The sequence below is a fragment of the Alosa pseudoharengus genome, unplaced genomic scaffold (genome assembly GCF_046254945.1).
Source record: "Alosa pseudoharengus isolate Yale_2024_CS ecotype anadromous, Long Island Sound unplaced genomic scaffold, YU_APseudo_1.1 YU_APseudo_1.1_scf_20, whole genome shotgun sequence".
NCBI classification, from domain to species: domain Eukaryota; kingdom Metazoa; phylum Chordata; class Actinopteri; order Clupeiformes; family Clupeidae; genus Alosa; species Alosa pseudoharengus.
The window spans coordinates 29,904,893-29,926,060 of record NW_027468664.1 but is presented as its reverse complement, the minus strand read 5'-3'; the positions used below and the strand labels follow the sequence as shown (position 1 = coordinate 29,926,060).

Below are 21,168 nucleotides of genomic sequence, written 5' to 3'. Positions count from 1 at the left end.
GGGGCAGCTGAAGCCTTTGTAAGATCATGAACCACATTTTTATTTCATGAAAAAATATTAGCACACAATAGACAAACATCAATAGGTCCCAGAAACCATTATCTGTGGTGTACAAGTCATGGGAAAGGGGCTACTTGTAAATATGGCATCAAAAGCTTTAAGAGCCAGATTTAAACAAGACAACAATATTACTGTGATAAAACCAGCATGTACACAATCACTGTCTAGGCCCACTATCTACTGTCACAGACATGACAGTACCTACTGTATAAAAAATGGAAATTCCATTTCAAATGCACATTAAACAACAGATACAGTTGTTGACCTTACTGTTGAACTAGCACACCAAAAGAAAGTGAGATGAAGAGGAAAGTACGATCAACATTGGAAAGTTATATTTTAATATAAGCGAAGCATGACTATTAACCATGGAGACTAATGCCGCCATATAGTTGTAGTGAACATACTATTATTTTATACTCAAATAACTTGTTTAAACATGCAATAACAATCTGGTTGTTCATCAGCCACACCTTGTAAGGAAGATGTTAATGCAATTGTCTTGTCCAAAACCACCAGACTGCCAACACACTCTCATCACAGATACTAGTGTGTTACTGTGGTTTAATTGTATCACATCATACTAAACAGCGGAAGTGAGGACATTACAGATGGTAGGTCAGTTGGGGTGAGCAGAACTGGGTATCAGCCGTATCAGATCTGGCAGTTCTAAATTATGTTGTCTATGTTGCCACCTAGTGGACAAAACAAGGATTTAAAGTTCTCAAAACAAACAAAAAAAAGAATAAAATGTGCATCCACCCATCCACCAAGCTGGCTACTGCCTTGTACAGAAAATATTTCAAATCAACAAAAAATAACCATATAGTATACTGTATCATACGTGTGTGTGTGTGTATGTGTAGCAGAATCTTATTTTTGATTATGACTGATATGATTGAGTATCCATCAGTCCATTTACAATTTACCATGATTGAAGCGATTAATTAAATCAGAAACTCTCGGGGTCTGTCTCTCTGGAGAGGATGGATCTGTTGTGTCGTCGGAGCCCCCTTGAGACGCTGAAGACTGGGCCGTGGTATCAGATGCAACCGAGGAAGACGCCACTTGTCTGGGCATGGGTGAAGGCACCCGGGAGTTGTTGTGGGGAGCAGGGCCAGAGACTGGAGGGTTTATCTCCTCAGACACAGCAGAATGAGTGCAGGTAGTACCTAAGATTTCTTTTGCTGGAGTAACAAAGTGGGAGACACCAACTGGCTTGGGCGGTGGGCAAGGCTTCACTGATACTGCTTGGCTCCTTGTTGCAGGATCCAAATTGGAAGATTTGGAAGCTCGAGGATAAGGAATGGGCTTTGTGGCAGAGCTTTGGAGAGACCCTGTCGACGGCTTGGTGGGTGTTGTCGGGACAGAAGACGGGCTAGAAGCACCTACAGTCGGAGCCGATGTGTCAGAGCCAGAGAGCTGTGCGGAAACTGTGCCACTGGATGTGCCACTTTGTCCTGTGGTGGTCAGACTGTCAGAGGGCAGTCGTCCAGCTGAGCTTGGCACCACAGAAGACGGGGATACCGATGAATTTGAGATCAAAGTGGCCACGGTTACCATTCGTGGTGCACTTTCCATGCTTTTGAATGCAGTGGAGCTGTCTGGAAAATCTGACTGTGAGTAGGAATCGATATTAGAAGAAGAATCTGTCAGACTAGCTGGCGGACTGAGGTAGAGGTCCTCAGAGTAGGTGATAAGGTACTCAGGATAGATCTGCTGCTTCTCAAAGATCACATAGATACTGGGGTCATGGACATCGTCCACACAGCTGTCGTACCGAATGTGGCCTCCATCCCTGGAGGGTGGTTGTCGATAATCAGACTGCCCCTTGGTGTAGCTGCCAACGAGTACACGGCACACAAACATGGAATGCATGCCATGGTCAGAGGTGTCTAAATGGGAGTAGAGGGCATCCCGGGCAAAGTAGCACCCTGCGAATGATCGCAAAAAGTAAAACGTATTAAAATATCTGACAGTGGAGACATTTTTAAAGAAAACTAAAAATGAAAGAAAAAAAAATGATCACAGAGACATATGATCATTTGAAAAATCATTTGATATCAATTTTGGAAAAAGTTTTGAAATGACTGCAAGGCGCGATGTGGCGTTAGTGGCTACAAAGGCTCTGAGTGGCTACAGTGTCCATACCAGATTCTACTACACGTGAACCCTGGTGTAAGTCCGACCTGGGTCATTGCCCAATCCCATCCCATCTCACTACCTGTCACTCTCTTCACTGTCCTGTCTGATTAAAGGCATAAAAGCCACAAAAACATATGGTAGAGTGGGGTAAAACGCATGCTATTAATGAATGAGGGGCATTGCTTTGACAGGATGGGGGCGTTTCACCCCACTGCAGGGGCAAAATGCTCCTTTTGCACAACTCATGTAAACTCATGACATTGTCACTCAAAACTAGGATAGCAATGCTGCATATTAGCTGTTTGTTTCACAGTAATGTCACATATCCCTTAAGGGTTTCCCCCCACTCTATCCTACTTAAAAATCCAAAGCATTTACTGGGCTCCCCTACAGTTGTGGAGTATTTGTATTTTACACAACTGTCATAACTGGCAGAAAAGATCATCTCCGAAGATCCATGTCGACATGTGAGTAATGTTAAATGTTTTCATTACAAATAGTAGGCTATTGCACAAACAAATTTGGGATTCTTTGGGACAGGAGAGAGATGTCGATTCTCACCTTCTCCGTACTCTGCTCCCTTGCCACCACACTTGCAGTCAAAATTCTGGTAGCAGATAGAATCAATTAACTTAGAATCTGATTCTGTGCCATGAAAGAGCAGAAATTTCCTTTCACCATACTTTTTATTGTTGACTTTCATCCGCTCTCTTTTCCTGCAGAAGACAAACAAAAAGTAGGCCTACACAATCAACTCAGTTTGTTATACTATGGTTCAGCTGTGCTAATCCATTAAAGGAGAATTCCGCCGATTTTTCACATAGATCGGTTTCTTGAGGTCAACGAGTACTGTCGGTACAAAAAAAAAAAAAACTAAAAACATTCGGTTCTACATAGCTCAAGTTGCTGCAGCCAACAGCTAAAGTGCTACACTCTGGGGGCATGTTTGTGAGGCTCTGTGTTCAAATCATGGTATATTCTCCTAGTTCTCACTGGCTATTATGAGTGAGGTGTTGATTCATGGCTGCAAGTGGTTATTGGGGTCCAAGCAGATTGTGCAAACTGGTCAAAGTAGCGAGAGGTTGAATGATTTGACTGCTTCAACAAGTGAAAGAGGACCATTTGAACTTTCTAAATTATGGCTTACGTCTGAAAGTCTTCCCATAGTTCCTTGTTCTGGATTTTCTCAATGCTGCTCAGTGTCTTCCTGAACAACTCCTGGACCATCAGGTATTCCCGGTCAGTAATTAGCAGAGCTACTCTCTGGATGGACAGGACACACACACACAGAAACACACACATACACACACAATGTCAATGGTAACACACTCCCCCACAAATGACCCTTTTTCTTTATGTCAGGGAACAAGTTGGTTGATCTGAGTTTGAGGCCAGGTGGGGAGATTGCTCTCTCCCTTTGTTACAAATAGGGAGCGATAGGGAAAGGAATTTGAGTACAACCATGCATCTTCATGTTAATGTTTAAATTCCAATCTATCCATCGATCCATTCATTTTTAAAGCAACAACTTACCAATTGAAAAATATATAACTTTGCTAATTTCACACACATTAGTTGTTTTTTTACAGATAGTTAGGAACTGGGGCAGGAATACGGGCAAACCTTGAATCCTGTTTCAGGCACGGCAGACTTGTCCAGGTGTCGGCTCACACCTTTGCCTCTTCTCTTGCTATAACTAAACATTAGTGCCCTAGGCTGTCTTGTATTACTCCACAGTGAATGCACTAGCCTGGGTGAACCCTAGCCTGTTAGCAAATTTGAATTGGCTCTGCAGGTCAGTCTGGAAAGGAGCCCATTCACATCCGTTTCCGAATCACCAAAACCCCAGGAACATGTTATTTCTTTGGAATTGAGTAAAACTATCTTTTCCAAGAAATATGTGTTCGCTGCACTTCTGAAACGAGTTTATTGCACCAATTTCAGTTTAATTTCACTGTTGGTTATGTCCCTGGAAGTCGTTAAATGGCAGGTTTGGAAACAGGAGTCAGTGGGATCCTTTCCAGACGGACCCAGGCTATGACTGCACAGGATGTCATGGAGATAATGGGAAATTAAAACAAACGAGACCACTGTGGTTCAAGCACACACTTTTACTTTAAAGTATTACGATGGTTAGAATAATATTAATATTAAAGTATCACTGCTAGCGGTAAAGAGGTTAAACCATCATACCTGGTTCTAGCGGTTTGGACATCATCAGAAGAGACAAACTTAGGTCTTCTTCTAACCGGTCTCTGGGTACCATATCTCAGATTCTTATGCACCATATCTGTGAAAGTGTGTTCAATTAAAAATTTTCAGGAATATCAAAAACTCTCTCTGATACTTTGACTCTCTTACTCTTTATTAACATCTCTCTCAATCCATGAATGTCCTTAATGGAGTTGTGAACAGTGTAGTTTATTCACCTCTGTAATGTACATGTCAGTAGCCTACTTAGTACTGAGGCACTCTGGCCGCCCTGCTGGACTGGTTGTGTATTGGACAATCTTATGTTTTGATGCCATGTGCCTTTTTTGTGGCCTGAATCCCACCTCCAACTTGCCACTCCCTGTTTTTTCCCGCCACTTTCTGCCCACACCTGTGCTGTTCATCAGTCTGCTTCTTATCTGTATTGATTTCCAGGGTGCGATTTGTGTAAAAAACAGAGGGGGGGATGATTTTGAATAAGTTTGTAACCCCCCCCCCCAAAAAAAAAAAAAAAAAAATGAACGAACGATTCATAGCCTAGTAACGTCATGGCTAATACCTATATTGTTTTTGCCACCTTTGTAACATTTTAGTTTTAGTTTACCGTGGTGTAGGCTATGACTTTAAACAGCGAGTGTGCTTGGTATGATCAGCTCCTCTAATGTAGGGTAGGACTACGTTTTGACAAGCATACAAATTCACCTTGTTCTTGCCCCATCTGAAATGACTTCTCTACTTTTGCTGCCTCCATCCTTTCTGTATTTGTTGTGTAAAAAAACGTTGTATATGATAGCACTGAAGTCTTAAGTTAGTGAATTGGCTAAGAGTGTTATTTGGTAACCAAATAGCCTACACATTGCGCTACACGCTGCGTAGACTACGTGCATTCTCTCTCCTGCTGATTTGCGTTCAGTAGCCAAGTGCGTAATATTGCAAAAGTTGAAAAAGTAAATGTGTTTATTGTAGCCTACAGAAAATAAATAGCCTATCATACTGTCAGTTAATTGCCTACAGTGCAGTGAAGAGTTTGGAGAGTAAAGTTATAGGGCAACTTGAAGTTTTATGAAAATAATTTACGAACCTGGGGGTCGTTTCTAGAAAAGTTAGCAACGACGTTGCTCAACCACCATGGTACGACGCAACTTGCGACCAAACAACGACACTGTTACACCTGTTTCCAGAAAGCATCGTACCTGTGTCGCAATTCACTACCTCCGACGTTCGAACACCGTAGTTCCAACAACGTTGTTGATGATGCAGCGATACATATCATTGGTGGAAACAGTGGCAACGTATAATACCCCACCCCCTAGAAATGTTCTGTCACGGCCTATGTCGACACTTTTCTAATCTAAACCGAGTGATTTATGCTGGCATTGTCATTGCCATCAGCCAAAACCTAAACCTATTGCAAGCATATAAAACAGTTAATTTAAGCAGACCAATATGAGTCATTATTTGCGTTAAATATCTATGTTGGAAAAAATATATAGCCTGGACAAATGTCTGGGTATCCCATAGCATATCAACTGTCTCGTGGCTTAACGGCAGCGCGTCAGTGCACTGAGCCCTCGGCCGGAGTTCGCGTCCTATGTCTTCTTTTCATCTCTGACTAAGAGTAGGCCTACGAGACACAACAATAGGTTTTGACCATATATATTTATGTATATAGTTACTCTACATCGAGAGACCATAGGTAGGCCTACAATACATCAGTCAAAAACAATTGAATGTCACACTAGTTCACCTGCAGGTAGCGAGAAGCAAGAGGACAATCTCACATCATAAGAAAATCGAACCTACAACGTTGGGATAATAAGTCATCTGCTTTAGCCACTACACTATTTATCACTGCTGATGTAAGGGACTGTGAAGATTATAATACTAAAAGCAAGGCAATACTTGAATTAACATAAATAGCAAGAATGAGCCAAGTAGGGGAGTCAGTGTCTTAATCAAAATTAAGCTACAGGATAGATCAATCATTGAGTCACGAGATAAACATCCACTTCGCAAATTTTGGTTAGGCGGTTGTGATTTTTGGTTAGGCGCTCCGGACACCAACAGGAACTACCAAGGAACGACACAAGTGCGACTGCCTACAGGCAGTAGTTCAAACGACCAAACTTTGCTTCCTTGTTTGCGATTGAGAGTTCGAACTACCCTTTCTAGAAACACCAAATCCAAGAATGATGGAGCGTACTACCAAGGTTGCGACGCAAGTTAGCAAACGATGCTTTCTAGAAACGAACCCCAGAACATAAAGACCATGAAGCTTCTATTTCTTGCAGCTGTTAAAACACCCGCTAGATAGTTTAAATACCCACCAACATTCGTTTTTGCAGTACAGATTATTTCTAAAAGTTATTTGTCTACTACTGGCTGATTTATCAAACGAGTGCTTTCTCGTTTGTCCTCCGCAAACTACAGGTGTTTCGGTAGAGAGCCATTGAATAAGCGATGCCAAGCAATTTCTGTAACACTTTTTGTGACATTCAGCAAATATCTCCTCATTTAATGTAAGTTCCTTCGGACAATAGGCCTACGTTCTACTCTACGTGCAGTTGTCCTCCATCTCAGTTGCATCAGTTTTCTAATTTTGAAGGTTCTAAAACATTATTATACTTCACTTTTCATTTGTCCAGCTAACTTTTCCATTGAACCTAGCCATTTATGATGGATTACACACTCGACATTCTGAAATGTCCTGCACGATCAAGGCCAAATTAAGTTATCACGCAGCCACTGTGTCAGCAGCATCAGTGCTGATGGTGACGGTGCGTTTCTGATGTCAGATTATTATGACCGCCGCTAGCGAAGCTAGCGAAGCGGTCATATAGGGATTGTAAAAGTTTTTTTTTTTTTTTTTTTTTTTTTTCGTCATCTACTTCCTGAAATTTTGGTCAACGATACCCGGGGCACCGAAACACCGGGGCACATGAAATTTGGTGGGTATGTAGCCCCACTGGACTTTTATGAACATTTTCGTTTGGTCCCGGGGCCACTCCCCCTCCTCGCTGGGCCCCCCGAAACCCAAAAAATGCAGTTTTTCCTAAATAACTACCTGAACCGTGGCATCGAGGATGAAGACATTTTTATGGTATGTTGGTCTCAAGGGCCCACATCAACCTAGCCCATAATCACTCATTTGTGATTTGCACCCCCACATTTGTAAAAAATGAAAATGCAATATCATTCTGCTTTAATCGCCCCTCTCTTCAGTAAAGACGTTCAGAACTGCACCACATTTTATGTGTATGATTAACCTGACATTCTCTGGGGGTATGCCAAGTTTCGTAGAATTTCATCCATGGGGGGGTTTAAAAAATTAAGTTATGTGTACATTTAGTGACTGTACACTCATTGGCCTGTAGATGGTGGTGCACCAAGGCCGTAGTCATGATGTCAACATTGGGGGGGACCAAATCTCTGGTGGGGTCTGAGGGACCCCCAAACAGAATTTCAATACATTTCCTACCATGCAAAAATATTATTAAAAATCACAAACAAGTCGTTAGGTCAGTCAATTAGGTTATTCCAAACTTTTGACGGACATAGGCATGGCATGGATGGATTATGAACCCCTGGACACAGATGCCCCCCCCCCCCCCTTCTGGTGAGTTTTGTGAAAAGAGAAGGGTGGAGAAGAAGCAACTTCACTGGTTCATCCCTGGACCCGTGACTCCATTTGTGTTCAAAATGTATACTTTAAAAGAAATTACAAACTAGAGTATCTTGTGATAACCTCTATATTACACAGAATGTGGTTCTTTGACTTATTACTTACACCTGAAGATTTTTTTAAACTAAGGCTTAGACTCATAGGTTTGGAGCCTAATAAGATTTTGTCTTTTAATTTAGATTTTATTATGCTGGCGGCTAATCACACAATTTTAACATAGTGTGAAAGGGACAGGATTCAGGAATAGGCTACTAAGACAGGCCCCTCTTCTGTCTGACCCACCTCATGTTACCCATGCATTATAGACTGGCTTCTGACAGAAATGACGTTTTGTGCCAACATGTAGAAACACTAGGCCTACTACAGCCTTTAATTGGTGAATGGAGGTGCAAATTCCTTTCTTTGGTTATTGTCCGCGATTCACATTAACTAGGCTATCACTTAGGCCTATTGTAAACGTCGCCACATTTGATCGTTTTGCCTGCATGGATGCGCTATTGAGTGCGCATCTAAATAATATGCAAGATGCAACAATCATTTCTAAGAGGCTTATAAACGGTAATTACTACTAGCATATGAATGCATTATTTATGTTGAAAGACGTGAAAGAAATGACACAGGCTTGCACAAATTCATCATTTAAAATAAAACTTTTCACTTTCGCTATCATTGCGAGAATAGGCTACAATATGGAAAATGTTCCCTTTCAGTCTGATCGGCTCCAAACATGTATGGGATTTCCTTAGCATGTGCTACACCTTTTCAAGAAGTTTTGTGAAAATTGTACCAGTAGCTTTTATAGAGATAGATATGTAGATATTGTTAACAGCCCTACCTCACCGCAGTAGGGTGCAGTAAATGGAAGCTTTTGATAGCGCACTCCATTAACGAAAAACGGAAAATCACCAGGACAAACCACTCAGGGGTGTAGGCTACTCTGGAACCATAGGTCACTAATTTGTGCGTTATTTACGTTTGGTTACATTTCAGATACAGTACGTGTTGGTTTCCTGTAGGCCTAGTATAGCGCTTTATTCTTTCTTTATTTTTCTATGTCCGAATATTGGGGGGGACATTTTGGTCATATTTGAATATTGGGGGGGGACACGTCCCCCTCAATGTCTATGGTGACTACGGCCCTGTGTTGCACACATATACACATGCACACACACACACAGGCACCCACATACTATCGGTATTAGAACGGCCGATACATAATTACAAATTCAGTAGGATTAAAAGAAAGCCAAAATAAATATTCATCATTATCATCATGGCTGCATTTCCAGTATTGGCGATAAGTAGTCGTTTGTCCACTAGATGGCGCATCGTTGCAGTGAAACGTAATTTTGTTGGAAGTTAAAGGAACCGTATGTAAGAAAAATATTTCAATTAATCATAAAATGGCCCTGATATGTCACCAGACATTAAGAAATCATGTTCATTTCAAATACTTATATCACTGACAACAGTAGTCCAGCCAGGATATTGTCATTTAAAAAGTGAAGTTGCAGCCCTCAACTGTTGTTGATGTTGTGTTTTGTCATGTCATGTTGTGTTTTGGCCTGATGCGCCACCCTCCAGCTATCTACTAATCACGAAGTCAGTAGTGTTTCGCCATCTGCGTGTGCAACCTCGAGTCAGGGGCGAGGGGGAGGGGATACACCACTCTTCAGTATTTTGAAAGTGATTGCAGTACCAGTTTTGGCCACAATCTTACATATGGTTCCTTTAATCTAAAGTGGGTTGGAAAGACACTAGCTTCCTACAAGGACAAGACTGTAGGCTACAGTAGTTTACCGCAGAGAACGTCTAAAGGTAGGATGATTTCTGCATGACATGTAATTCCCATTTCCTCTTGAAGCCGAAATAAATCTGAGAATGTTTATCAGACATGCTTGTTTTTTACTGCAGGTAGGCTACGTTAATCCTATCAATAGCAGAACGTAGGTAAAATAATGTTACCGTTAGCATGGTTGAGTGATTGAGGCCAATTTGATTATTGATGTATTTGTAGAAAACCATAAATGCGTTTATAGGCTACCAAGCAAATCGATAACAGCACTAATTGTATCTTTCGACTGTCATCTCATTTGCTTATGACCATAACCTAGGCTACTAACAGGAGCTAAGTGAGCTAAATGTAGATTTATTAACGCACCCGTGATGATCTACATCTCCATTTAAACCAGATGTTTTAGAGCGCACGTTGAGATGTATTCAGGGCAGGGCTTTACCTACACATATTTGTTGCACGTGCTACAAAAATCATTCTTTGCGATGGATGATTTAGTACCAACGTTACAGCGGTCAGATACAGTTTTGCCTATGGCTATTCCGTGAGACTGAGGCGCTTTTTGTTTGTTCGAAGTGCGTGTTTAGGGTGTGAGAGGGGAGTCGATGTGCTTTGATTCCAGCTTGGTAGTTGTAGTCTATGCGATTAAAAAACACGTGTGTGTGAAGTATCTAAACAATGATAACGCTTTCATTATGGCTGCTTTAGCCACAGACCTTGAGCTACTGTACAGTGGGTTGGGTTCCATTTAGAAGTGTCCACTTCATTCGCCCTTTCCGTGATTCACAGCTACGTGAAATGTATTAGTCTACTACTGATATGCAAAACTATTAACTTTTCGCCAAGAGGTGGCAGCTTGATACTGTAAGGTGTAAGCCATTGGTTCCAAAGGAGATTTTATTTGGGTCGCCAGCATAGCCTAGTGACAATTTGTGTTGTGTAATAGGCCTAGCATAGGGCCTACCTTATATAGCTTATAGTTTGTTAACAGTCACGGTTTTGTCATAACTCCCTCTATGCATTTTTGCATTTAGAATAGCTCTAAAACCGGGGGGCGAACACGTCACAGGGGGGGCGCCAGTGCGTGGATATCTCAATCGCAAAATTAAACAATATTTCTATCGGGCGCCTACCATGGACTAGGCTGGGTGAAAATCAAAAGATTGCGTCAAAAGATTGAGCTTAACCATGGACCTCCTGGTTGCAAAATGCAAGGGAACATGAATCAGCATATTATTTGCACAAACAATAACGGACAGTAGCTCTTCAACTTTGCCCTTTAAAATGTGTATGAACAGTCTCGCAACGCATTTCATGAAGGCCCTTTTGGACATGTCAGTTATTTGCACCACTGGGTAAAACGGCATTTTGTTTTAGACTACTGGTATTTAATTTGTGCATTGACAATAAAGCTGAATATCATTTGAACTATTGTTTTGTTTAATAATAAATAAATAAATACATTATACTGCTACCTTCTGCTTTTCCCAAATACAATGTAGCCTACAGGTGTACCTTTCATCAGTCCAGTTGCAATGGATGGACTGTGATGAACTGCCCTACTTGTGATTGTTTAGAGATTTTAAAGGTTTTATAACAATGTTACAGATTTTTTGGCCCAGAAACAAATCTATTCACCTTTGCAGCGCCAGTAGGCTACTTTGTGTGCGGAATGTGTGCAAACACACATTCCAAACAAGCATACACACAAAAGTTTCAAGAGTGGGGGATGGAGTAGAAGATGGAGACAAATTCATTAATATGTTTTATTTTCGCGGAATGGATGTGCAGGACTGAGCGGCGGTCATATTTTGTACCGCTACGCGGTACATCTAGTTATGTAGGCTAGCCTACTAGACTGTTCTCACGTTGCACGCTTTACTAATATGAAGTAGCATTAATCAATATGAGGGGCAGAGGGGGATAAATGTTGTCCCCCCCGACGATAAAAATAATTTAGCAGAGGTAGGGATAGGAAAACCAGAGGGGGGGAAATCCTAACCATCCCCCCCTACAAATCGCACCCTGTTGATTTCTCCTGTCCCTTGCTCTGTTGCTGTCTGGCTGCAACAATAAAACTGAACTACGCAAGTTTCTAGTCTGCATTTGGATCCTTGCCTTCAAGTCCTAACAGTACACCTATCTGGGATATTCAGAGTCTAGACATGTATTTTATATTCTCCCTCTCTCTCTCTGACTGACACACACACACACACACACACACACACACACTCCATGACACTAATGGAATTTCATAATGAGATTGTGAGACCTCTGAAGTACTCCTTTATAACTGTGATGGTCGCCATAGCGGCCACACACCGAATGCACTAACGCTCTCTTTTTCATTAAACCTGTAGATTTTTCATAATTATATGCTCACACATTTTGATGTCTACATATCTACATTCATATTCATGCACACTCTACGTTTAGCAACACTACGTGGCAACCAAGTAAAAACGCAACACGTAGACTTTTGATTTCATACAACATACAGACTTTATTGTTTAGTTCTATGGTACGTGATTGTGTGGTTGAGTGCACGCAACTTATCAATTGTGTTCTGTTACTAATTAGTTACAGTGCATGAAAATGCATTGTACTGTTCTTCCTAGGCTTCTTCTTATTCTTCTAACGCAGTTAATGCAGCTTCAACCGTTTAACTTAAACTTCATTCAAACTGTTTTGTGTAGGTCTTCCTTGTGACATGGGTGCTTTGTATTTTTCATCTTTGTAGCTTTTATACTTTTTAAACTATTAATTTAAAGCTATTTAAAATTTCCACATAGACTTAACATTGGGCTGATGACATCACAATAGGGCCGTTAAGCAATTAGAATCCTGGGCCAGGTGGCTAGCAGCCGGTTGCACCAGTAGAACGTAAGGTTGATTGTTAAGTTTAGGTGTAGCGCTGCATTATTTTCCTGTTGCACCATTGCTACTTAAGGTACACCGTACTTAGTAGCTACTAAATCAAAATATTGTCGCATAGAATGACGTTTTTACCGTTGACAACCAATCAATATCACTTATGATACGCGTCACAGAGTCACATCACTTGCGTTGGTAACGTTAACGTTCATTGTAACGTTGTATGATAAAGCCGCATTTAGGTTTGACTTCCTCAGGAATTACTTTGTTGTATGGAATAAAATAACACTGTATTTGTAAATAACAGACTTAATTCTGTTGTATATGTGCTTTCGGAATATTTCAGCCACCACTTGGCCTAACGTAGGCTACCGCAGTGAATAGCTAACGGTAACGTTAATTAACACTCTTTCAAATATGGCTAATGAAATCTCTGATAACAGACCAATCCACAGCAATGAAATGTATGCTTTGTGTGGTAATGATAGGTAGATGTTTGGTACCCTATTTGTACTGCTAGGTCCATACGATTTCCAGTGAATACAACACTGCTCAAGTAAATTAAATGTGTGTATCTAAATGTATTTAACTGTTCAGTCATCCCAACTATATTAAACCTCATCTACCTAGCAACCAACATAGGAACCACCTCAAGTACCCTAGCAACAGCCTAGAAACCATGTCAAATACCCTAGCAACAGCCTAGTAACCACTTCCACAGTTACAACCTAGCAACCAACATAGCAACCAATGAGTTTAGCCTAGCAACCAGCATAGCAACCACCACAACTAACCTAGCAAAAGCCTAGCAACCATGTCAAATACCTTAGCAACAGCCTATCAACCACCACAATGTCAACCTAGCAACCACCATAGCAACCAACAGGATTACCCAAGCAACCAGCATAGCAACCACTTAATTTGGCATAACAACCAACATATGTACCCTAGCAACACCATTCTAACTATATCTGCATTATTTGTTTTTACTATGTATGATATTTTACATTAGCCTAGAAATCTAGACGCACCCTAGCGGCAGCAAATTACATTTGCCTTATAATTCTAAGGGGACGAGTTTTCACTTTGTCCTCTGTTTTGACTCCATAAATGATCTGATAGAGAACCCTTACTGGAGGAAGCAGTACATGCGAGCTGTCATTCTGTAAGAGCAGCAGTCTGATCTCTTCTCTGTTAAGCTTCTGCAGCTGATGGTCTGAGAGAACTTTTTATGTTATACTTTGATTGTAATTCATGTTTGAAATGACAGTCTCTGCAAACATGACAAAATGTGTAGAACGGTCAGTGACAAAGATTATGTCAAGATCTTAACACCAGGCACAACATGGCAACAAGCATTACTGTGTCACTGATATGTTCCTTTCTATGAACGCCACTAAAGCAGCACAATTATAGATTTCGTCAGAGTATCATTTTTGGTTAGCCTAGAAATATAGACGCACCCTAGCGGCAGCAAATTACATTTGCTTCCAGGGCTAGTCTAGCAACTCTCTGTTGGCTTGTGAGCTCGAAAAATTAAACTTCTATCAGGCCAATCTAATCGTGTATAGAGTCGTTAGGCGGGCTTAACATAATGATTGATGGCAGAGTTGCAACGGTTTGGCTTGAATTCCCTGCTACTTGAAAACAAAGAAGATGGATGTTGCTGTTGGCCAACAGTGTGACACGAGTTAAGCTTGTTTTAGGTTGGCAAAAGTTTGAACTAGCCAACTAGCTCCGCTGGTGGGAAAACGCATGGGACTCAGCGCTATCCTATTGCGTGCAGAGGGAATTTGAAAGACAACCGATTATCCCGCCCCTCGGACTGAGTACTTGGAACGGTGAGTGCCCAGACCCTACATCTTAATGTGGGTCTGGCTCGTCAGGCTAATTTTACATCATATTTTTTGCATGTTCATGCACTGTATTTCCTTCAGGAAATGCTTTTGTAGTTTAAGTTTGTTATTTAACATATTTTTTTGATTTACCATGTATCATGTTTGTAGCGTTCCTGTTTGAGTGCGGCCATCTCCGGGAGCTGTGTGCGTCATGGCATTTGGTCTGGGCGGACTTCCTGGCTGTCAAGACAGAGTGGCACGTTCCGCTGGTTTAAATTATCTATGGCCACATCCATTTCATGTCTTTGCCATGGGGGAAGGAGGAGCCTTTGGTGTTTATTGTTTGGAGCTTTCTGGTTGGATTATTTTGTGTTTATTCCCAAATGTCTTTGTGTAGTTTATTTATTGCTAGCAAATGTGTGGTTATCTTTTTGAATGTTTTGATAATGTCTAAAAGTTAATTGATTTTGTTGTGTTCCCATTTTAGTTGTTCATGGTCTGGCCAGTCTGTATTTAAGTTCCCCTTTGTCTCCTTTTGTCAGTTCTTGCTGTGTGTTCATGCCGGAGGGTTGCATCGGAGGTTAGTGTTTATTCTGTTTAGATACCCTTATTTTGGGCACAAAAAGTAAATTAAAAAAGTAATTTATTGATTTTTGGTAATAAATTTTTTTTTTGCGGAATTTGCAATCCTGGATCCCTGTGTCTGACTGCCCGATCCCTCACAATAACACTAGAGAATCCAAAGGCTAGTCTGGTATAACAGACATGCGGTAGGTGGTGTAGTACCTTTGAAACTGAGTTCATCTTCACCAGCTGTAATGATGACCACAGCTTTGTTGTTTTCCTGGTAACGCTTTTCCAATTCACTGGAGGAGATTGAAGACATGCTGTGCTTCTTTTCCTGTGTAAAATCACAACGTTATCAAAACATCACAATGTCACCATCACAAACATCACAACATCACCATCACAAACATCACAAAAACACCATCACATTGAATTCAAGATCCTTCCATCTATGAATAGAACAGAGATAGAGGCAAAGATCCTTGATTACTGACCGCTCTGCTTCAACCTCTCTGATACAGGAATCTGCTTTAGACATATTTCTAAAGCAATTTATCCATCTAGCTGGCATATTCACTGTGACATTTATTAATTATTAGCAGACACTGTTGTCCAAAGTGACCTCCATATGTCAACTATATTACAAAGGATATTATATTACAACTAGAAAAGCATTTCCTGAAGGAAATACAGTGCATGAAAATGCAAAAATATGATGAGTTCATATGGTTAAATTATTTGCTTGGTAGATAAGGTTTACTATAGTTGGAATGACTGAACAGTTAAATAGGTTGATAATTGAAATGGTTAAATTATTTAGGCAGATAGTTGATGATAACTAGTTTAAATCAATATGAAATTACTAGATACTAGTTGGCTGTTAGTAATTATGCAAGTCACAGAATATGAATTATTAAAAAGATATGAACTTAATATGAATTACAACATAATGTATTGAAACATTTGACATGATGCCATCTCTTCAGGGGGCTGTCTTTTCTGGACAGTTCTACGAAAGGTTATACTGCTTTGTGAATTACCCCAGTCAAAATTTTTACACAAATAAAGTAGGCCTACTTTGATTTTCTGTAACCCTTACTATTTACCTTTACTTATCCTTTTTAATAAGTATCAAGATGATCAGTGTAATTTTGGTCTTACTAACCTTAATTACCCTCAATTAAAAAATTATTTAAAAAAATCGCAACTATTTTTGCAATTTTCACTACCTCTCGCAATTTCTTCGCAACAAACAGCTAAAAACACCACAACTTCCATCGCAATTTTTTAGAAAAGTTGTCGCGAAATCAGGCATTTTAGATCGCAACAATCACAAAAAATCCTCGCGAAATCCTAGAGGGACTGTTCAACTCACTAAAGTGTTTTAGATTTCCATGTACAATGGAACCATAGGGGATCTATAGTTTACAGCAATGCATTGACCTATTTCCTGTATCAAAACTCACTAAAAAACTATTTCCAGTTATACTCCTAATTAGCGAGTTACTCTCCTTCATGCACTAATCATTTTTGTTCAGTACAAGATAAAACAGATTTTACTGTGGAGCCATAGAGGATCCATTCGTTTACAGCAATGCCTTCAACGCACTTAAATGTTATATTTCGATGTTGCATTTGTTCAGTTCTGAGAAACAGATCTTACTGTGGAGCCATAGCGGATCCATTTCCCATACTCATCCTCCCAGAACCAGAACCACTCAGTGGTGTGGAAGGGGTCTGACGACAGGACCACAGACGAGGCGGTGGAGAGACGGCGTACCTCATGGGGACCGCAGGTCATGGTGTCAAAACGAACTGCTTCACTCCTCTCACTGCAGGCCACAACACACAGAGTACTGTATCTATAACAGATTGTATCTAGTGCATAGTGTCTTGTTACAGTCTCGTACACATTTCTAAATGTGGGATGTGGAATGTGGATAAACTGTCTAAACCAAGCCAACAGATCACAATGCTGGACCTCAAAGCAGTAGTGTTGCTCGGGTTACAAAATTCCCTCTCGATGTCTTCATTGTTTGGTAGATCGGTCCAGGTTTCTCCCATCTTCACCTGCCACAGGTAGGGCATTTTGAAGTGGACTCTCCAACACTTGTCTGCAACAGACAGAAAAAGATAACGACATCATAATGCAGCAGTGTTTGGGAAGTTGTGCTGTTAAGCTACCAGATCCAAGTTGCCGTCATACTGAAATGTACTCCAGACATACATAACTTTCAGAAACTTGTGGTAGCAGTGACTCCCTTTGGCTAATGCAATACCTGCCAAATCTAATCAGTGTAATTAGAAGAAGCTCACCACTTCACACTCACTAAAAACATCATCCACAAAAACCATGTCTATGCATTCATATTGATGTGAATATATACTGCATGTTTAAATTTGTATATTTTCCCAGCAATGACAGTGATGTTTGGTCCATTCATTTCACACTGAGGTTTTTCAGGACAAATGCTTACACACAAATAAAAGATGACAGCACAAACTTACCTCCATGTATGCAATGATCTCTAACGTAGAACCGGCAAATTTCATTAGTCTCTTTCTTAGTCTCTGTGAAAGCAGGGCTGCAGTCAGACATTGCCATATGTGGACAGTACTACAGTAAGTACATTTAGTTGATTACTGTACTAAGTATGATTCTTGAGTATCTGTACTTAACTTGTGTATTAATATTTTTGGAAACTTGTGACTTTTACTCCACTACATTTGAAAGACAAATACTGTACTTTTGACTCCACTACATTTGATATGAGCATGAAGTACTCATTACTTTTAAACACATTTGATTCTTAAATGCAATAATGCGATAGACCATCTTAAAGTTAATATTTTTAATAGTTAAATTTGAACTTGGCTGAATTGGCTGTGGTAATGATGGTGACAACATATTCTTCATCAGAACATCCTCCATGTAGCCTGGGAGAACCCAGAGGAACCTGTTAGCAATTGAGATTTGAGAAGTGGTCTGGTGTTAACCAGGCTATCCTCCATGATCATTGCGAAATTGGAATGAATTTAGACAATCACCTGACATTCACCACATAGCTAGATCTTTAGCCTACATTATTATGACCGCCGCGCAGCGAAGCGGCGTGGACCGTAACTTCGAGAACCATAGGGCCTAGGATGACCAATTTTTTGCGTATGTTTGCCTCCAGGGGCCATGTTAACCCATTCCATATGGACATATGTGCATAAACAGATACACACGCACACACATACATTCACAGTAATCATACGTATGACACATACACACACAGTAGACATATGTACGCATGCATGCACATGCACACACACAGGCACACACACAAGCACATGCACTTGTATTGGAGTAATATTTGACAAGGTGCATCTATACTTTCAGTTAAGTAAAGTAATTGTGTACTTCATCCACCTCAGGACATTGCATCCATCTTTGGCCACACGTATTTGTAGTGACATTTACTTTCTGCTATGGAGTTTGGAAAAGTCTAAGATACTATTATTTTCTCCCAACCATCTTGTTAACTTTGCCATACATAAAAAACATACTGCTCACCGTAGCTTTGCATTGGTGTGTCAGGCCACTGAAGATAATATCAAAGCAGTTACACCAATTTCCTGTGTATTAGCCGCATTGTGTATAAACCGCACAATGTTTTATGCAAATTAAGAAAGACAAAACCGGGTCGCGCCAGACCACTTCCGTCTTTGGTAATCTCTGTATTAATGGTGACGGTGGTACTTCCCTTACCAGTTTGGTCACATCTGCCCCTGTTATTGGCACCAGCTTTGGGCTTCAAGTCTTTAGCCAACGTACCCTTGAGTAGCATGACCCTCTGGTAGATGGAGGACATGGATTCCACCATTTTAATAGGAACACAATACGTCTGCAGCGTCTTCCTTGGTTGGGGCTCGGAGAAGTCATGTGACCGGTCGCAGCCTCTGGAATTGCAAGTGCCATGGATAGAGTCCTTGCAGATGTGGAGCGATTTGCAGTTGTCCTTGTCGTCACATATGCCAAAGTTACCATTGCTTAGGTTGTATCTGGGACACACCTGTACAAGAGGTAAATCACACACACACCACAGTGTAAAAATTAAATGAGTTAGCAGGCAGGAAAACAGAAACTTTAGTATTTAATCCAAAGGTAATATAACAGGGAAATATTTAAGGTCAAAGAGTAACTTTATATTGGCAGTTTTCTTTCAAACTTTGATATCAAAGAATAACTAGGGTTCAGTTACACTTGTAGCCCTTGAGCCCTTGTTTGCATTTAAGTTCTTGTCCATGATATTAAATGAGCTAATTGATTTTGCGTGGTTATTAAATTTAGTTAGACTTAAGAGTTTTCACTTTGTCCTCTGTTTTGACTCCATAAAGGATCTGATAGAGAACCCTTACTGGAGGAAGCAGTACATGCGAGCTGTCATTCTGTAAGAGCAGCAGTCTGATCTCTTCTCTGTTAAGCTTCTGCAGCTGATGGTCTGAGAGAACTTTCATGTTATACTCTGAGTGTAATTCATGTTTGAAATGACAGTCTCTGCAAACATGACAAAATGTGTAGAAGGGTCAGTGACAAAGATTATGTCAAGATCTTAACACCAGGCACAACATGGCAACAAGCATTACTGTGTCACTGATATGTTCCTTTCTATGAACGCCACTAAAGCAGCACAATTATAGATTTCGTCAGAGTATCATTTTTGGTTAGCCTAGAAATATAGACGCACCCTAGCGGCAGCAAATTACATTTGCTTCCAGGGCTAGTCTAGCAACTCTCTGTTGGCTTGTGAGCTTGAAAAATTAAACTTCTATCAGGCCAATCTAATCATGTATAGAGTCGTTATAGGCGGGCTTAACATAATGATTGATGGCAGAGTTGCAACGGTTTGGCTTGAATTCCCTGCTACTTGAAAACAAAGAAGATGGATTTTGCTGTTGGCCAACAGTGTGACACGAGTTAAGCTTGTTTTAAGTTGGCAAAAGTTTGAACTAGCCAACTAGCTCCGCTGGTGGGAAAACGCATGGGACTGCGTTTTTTAATGTGGGTCTGGCTCGTCAGGCTAATTTTTGGTCGCTGATTCCTGGGACCCTTTTTGGTTCCCAGGGCAACCTCCTGTCCCAAAGCTGGGCCCCTCGAAAGCTGGGTAGGCCAAAAGCAGCTTTCACGTAATAATCCGCCAATCGTTGCAAACAAGATTACAAAACTTCAAAAAAACCTCACAGTTAAACACATATACTGTACATGTACACACACACAAGTGCTCTCTCTCTCTCCGTCTCTCACACACATACTAGACTTGATGTTCAAGCAGTTCAGACATTGTTGTCTTGAAAGGGGAAAGCATGAACGACTTGATGCTTACAAAGAGTTACAGGAGTAGGATAGGGAAGGACTTGGGTTGCGTGACTTGCCGTTTACAAGGAGTTGAAGGAGGGCATGGAGAGAACATGGGAAATGTGCTTTATTTCTTTGCGTAACAGGTGGCAATACAATGAGGCAGTCATGACATGTACCATTATGCGGTACCATTTATCTAGATTATAATATGTTTGCATTACCTACTAGCAACCATTTAAGTAACATTAAGTAAGAAACTTGGACTTGCATTTGGAAGTTTAATGTATTTGAATAGCCTTCTTATGCTGTTCCTTATGCTTATGTTTGCTATCTGTGATGGCCACAGCCACACATGTTAACATCTCCCCACAGTTAAAAACACTTAGGCTAAAAACTGTTTTATTATTTCACCTTTTTGGTTTGTTGCACTGATTATTATTTACAGTCATCTAAACTGATAGCCAAATAACAAACACAATACAGTTTCTTTGATTTGGTTTATTTTGCTTTAACCTTTCATTGATTTACAGGGAGTGCACACGTGTTTCTTTGTGTTGAGTTACCCTGACTGTTGTGGGGCAGTCCCTTCCTGGTTGGGTGAAAGGAGTGGATGAGGGCTGAGGAGACCCTCGCAGGAGACTATCCGCAGGAG

At 40.7% G+C, this 21,168-nt stretch overlaps 1 protein-coding gene across 1 annotated transcript; it reads right to left on the bottom strand.

Annotated features, from left to right (window-relative positions):
- Positions 1-265: 265 nt before the first annotated feature.
- Positions 266-19,675, bottom strand: LOC143136494 (protein mono-ADP-ribosyltransferase PARP12-like). Its single transcript, XM_076297218.1, has 11 exons — positions 19,592-19,675; positions 18,993-19,230; positions 17,681-17,743; positions 17,154-17,286; positions 16,836-17,004; positions 15,392-15,506; positions 4,399-4,495; positions 3,829-3,901; positions 3,353-3,468; positions 2,767-2,921; positions 266-1,994 (listed from the first exon to the last, which is right to left on the bottom strand). Exons 1-11 carry the CDS (start codon positions 19,673-19,675, stop codon positions 979-981), a joined length of 2,259 nt encoding a protein of 752 aa, XP_076153333.1. The 3' UTR covers positions 266-978.
- Positions 19,676-21,168: the final 1,493 nt, after the last annotated feature.

Coding starts and splice junctions, on each gene's coding strand:
- LOC143136494 (XM_076297218.1), bottom strand. CDS start 19,675: ATGAAAGTTCTCTCAGACCATCAGCTGCAGAAGCTTAACAGAGAAGAG. Junction 3,469..3,828: donor TGCCTGAAACAGGATTCAAG/GTTTGCCCGTAT, acceptor CTGTCCATCCAG/AGAGTAGCTCTGCTAATTAC. Junction 1,995..2,766: donor GGGAGCAGAGTACGGAGAAG/GTGAGAATCGAC, acceptor GATCATTCGCAG/GGTGCTACTTTGCCCGGGAT.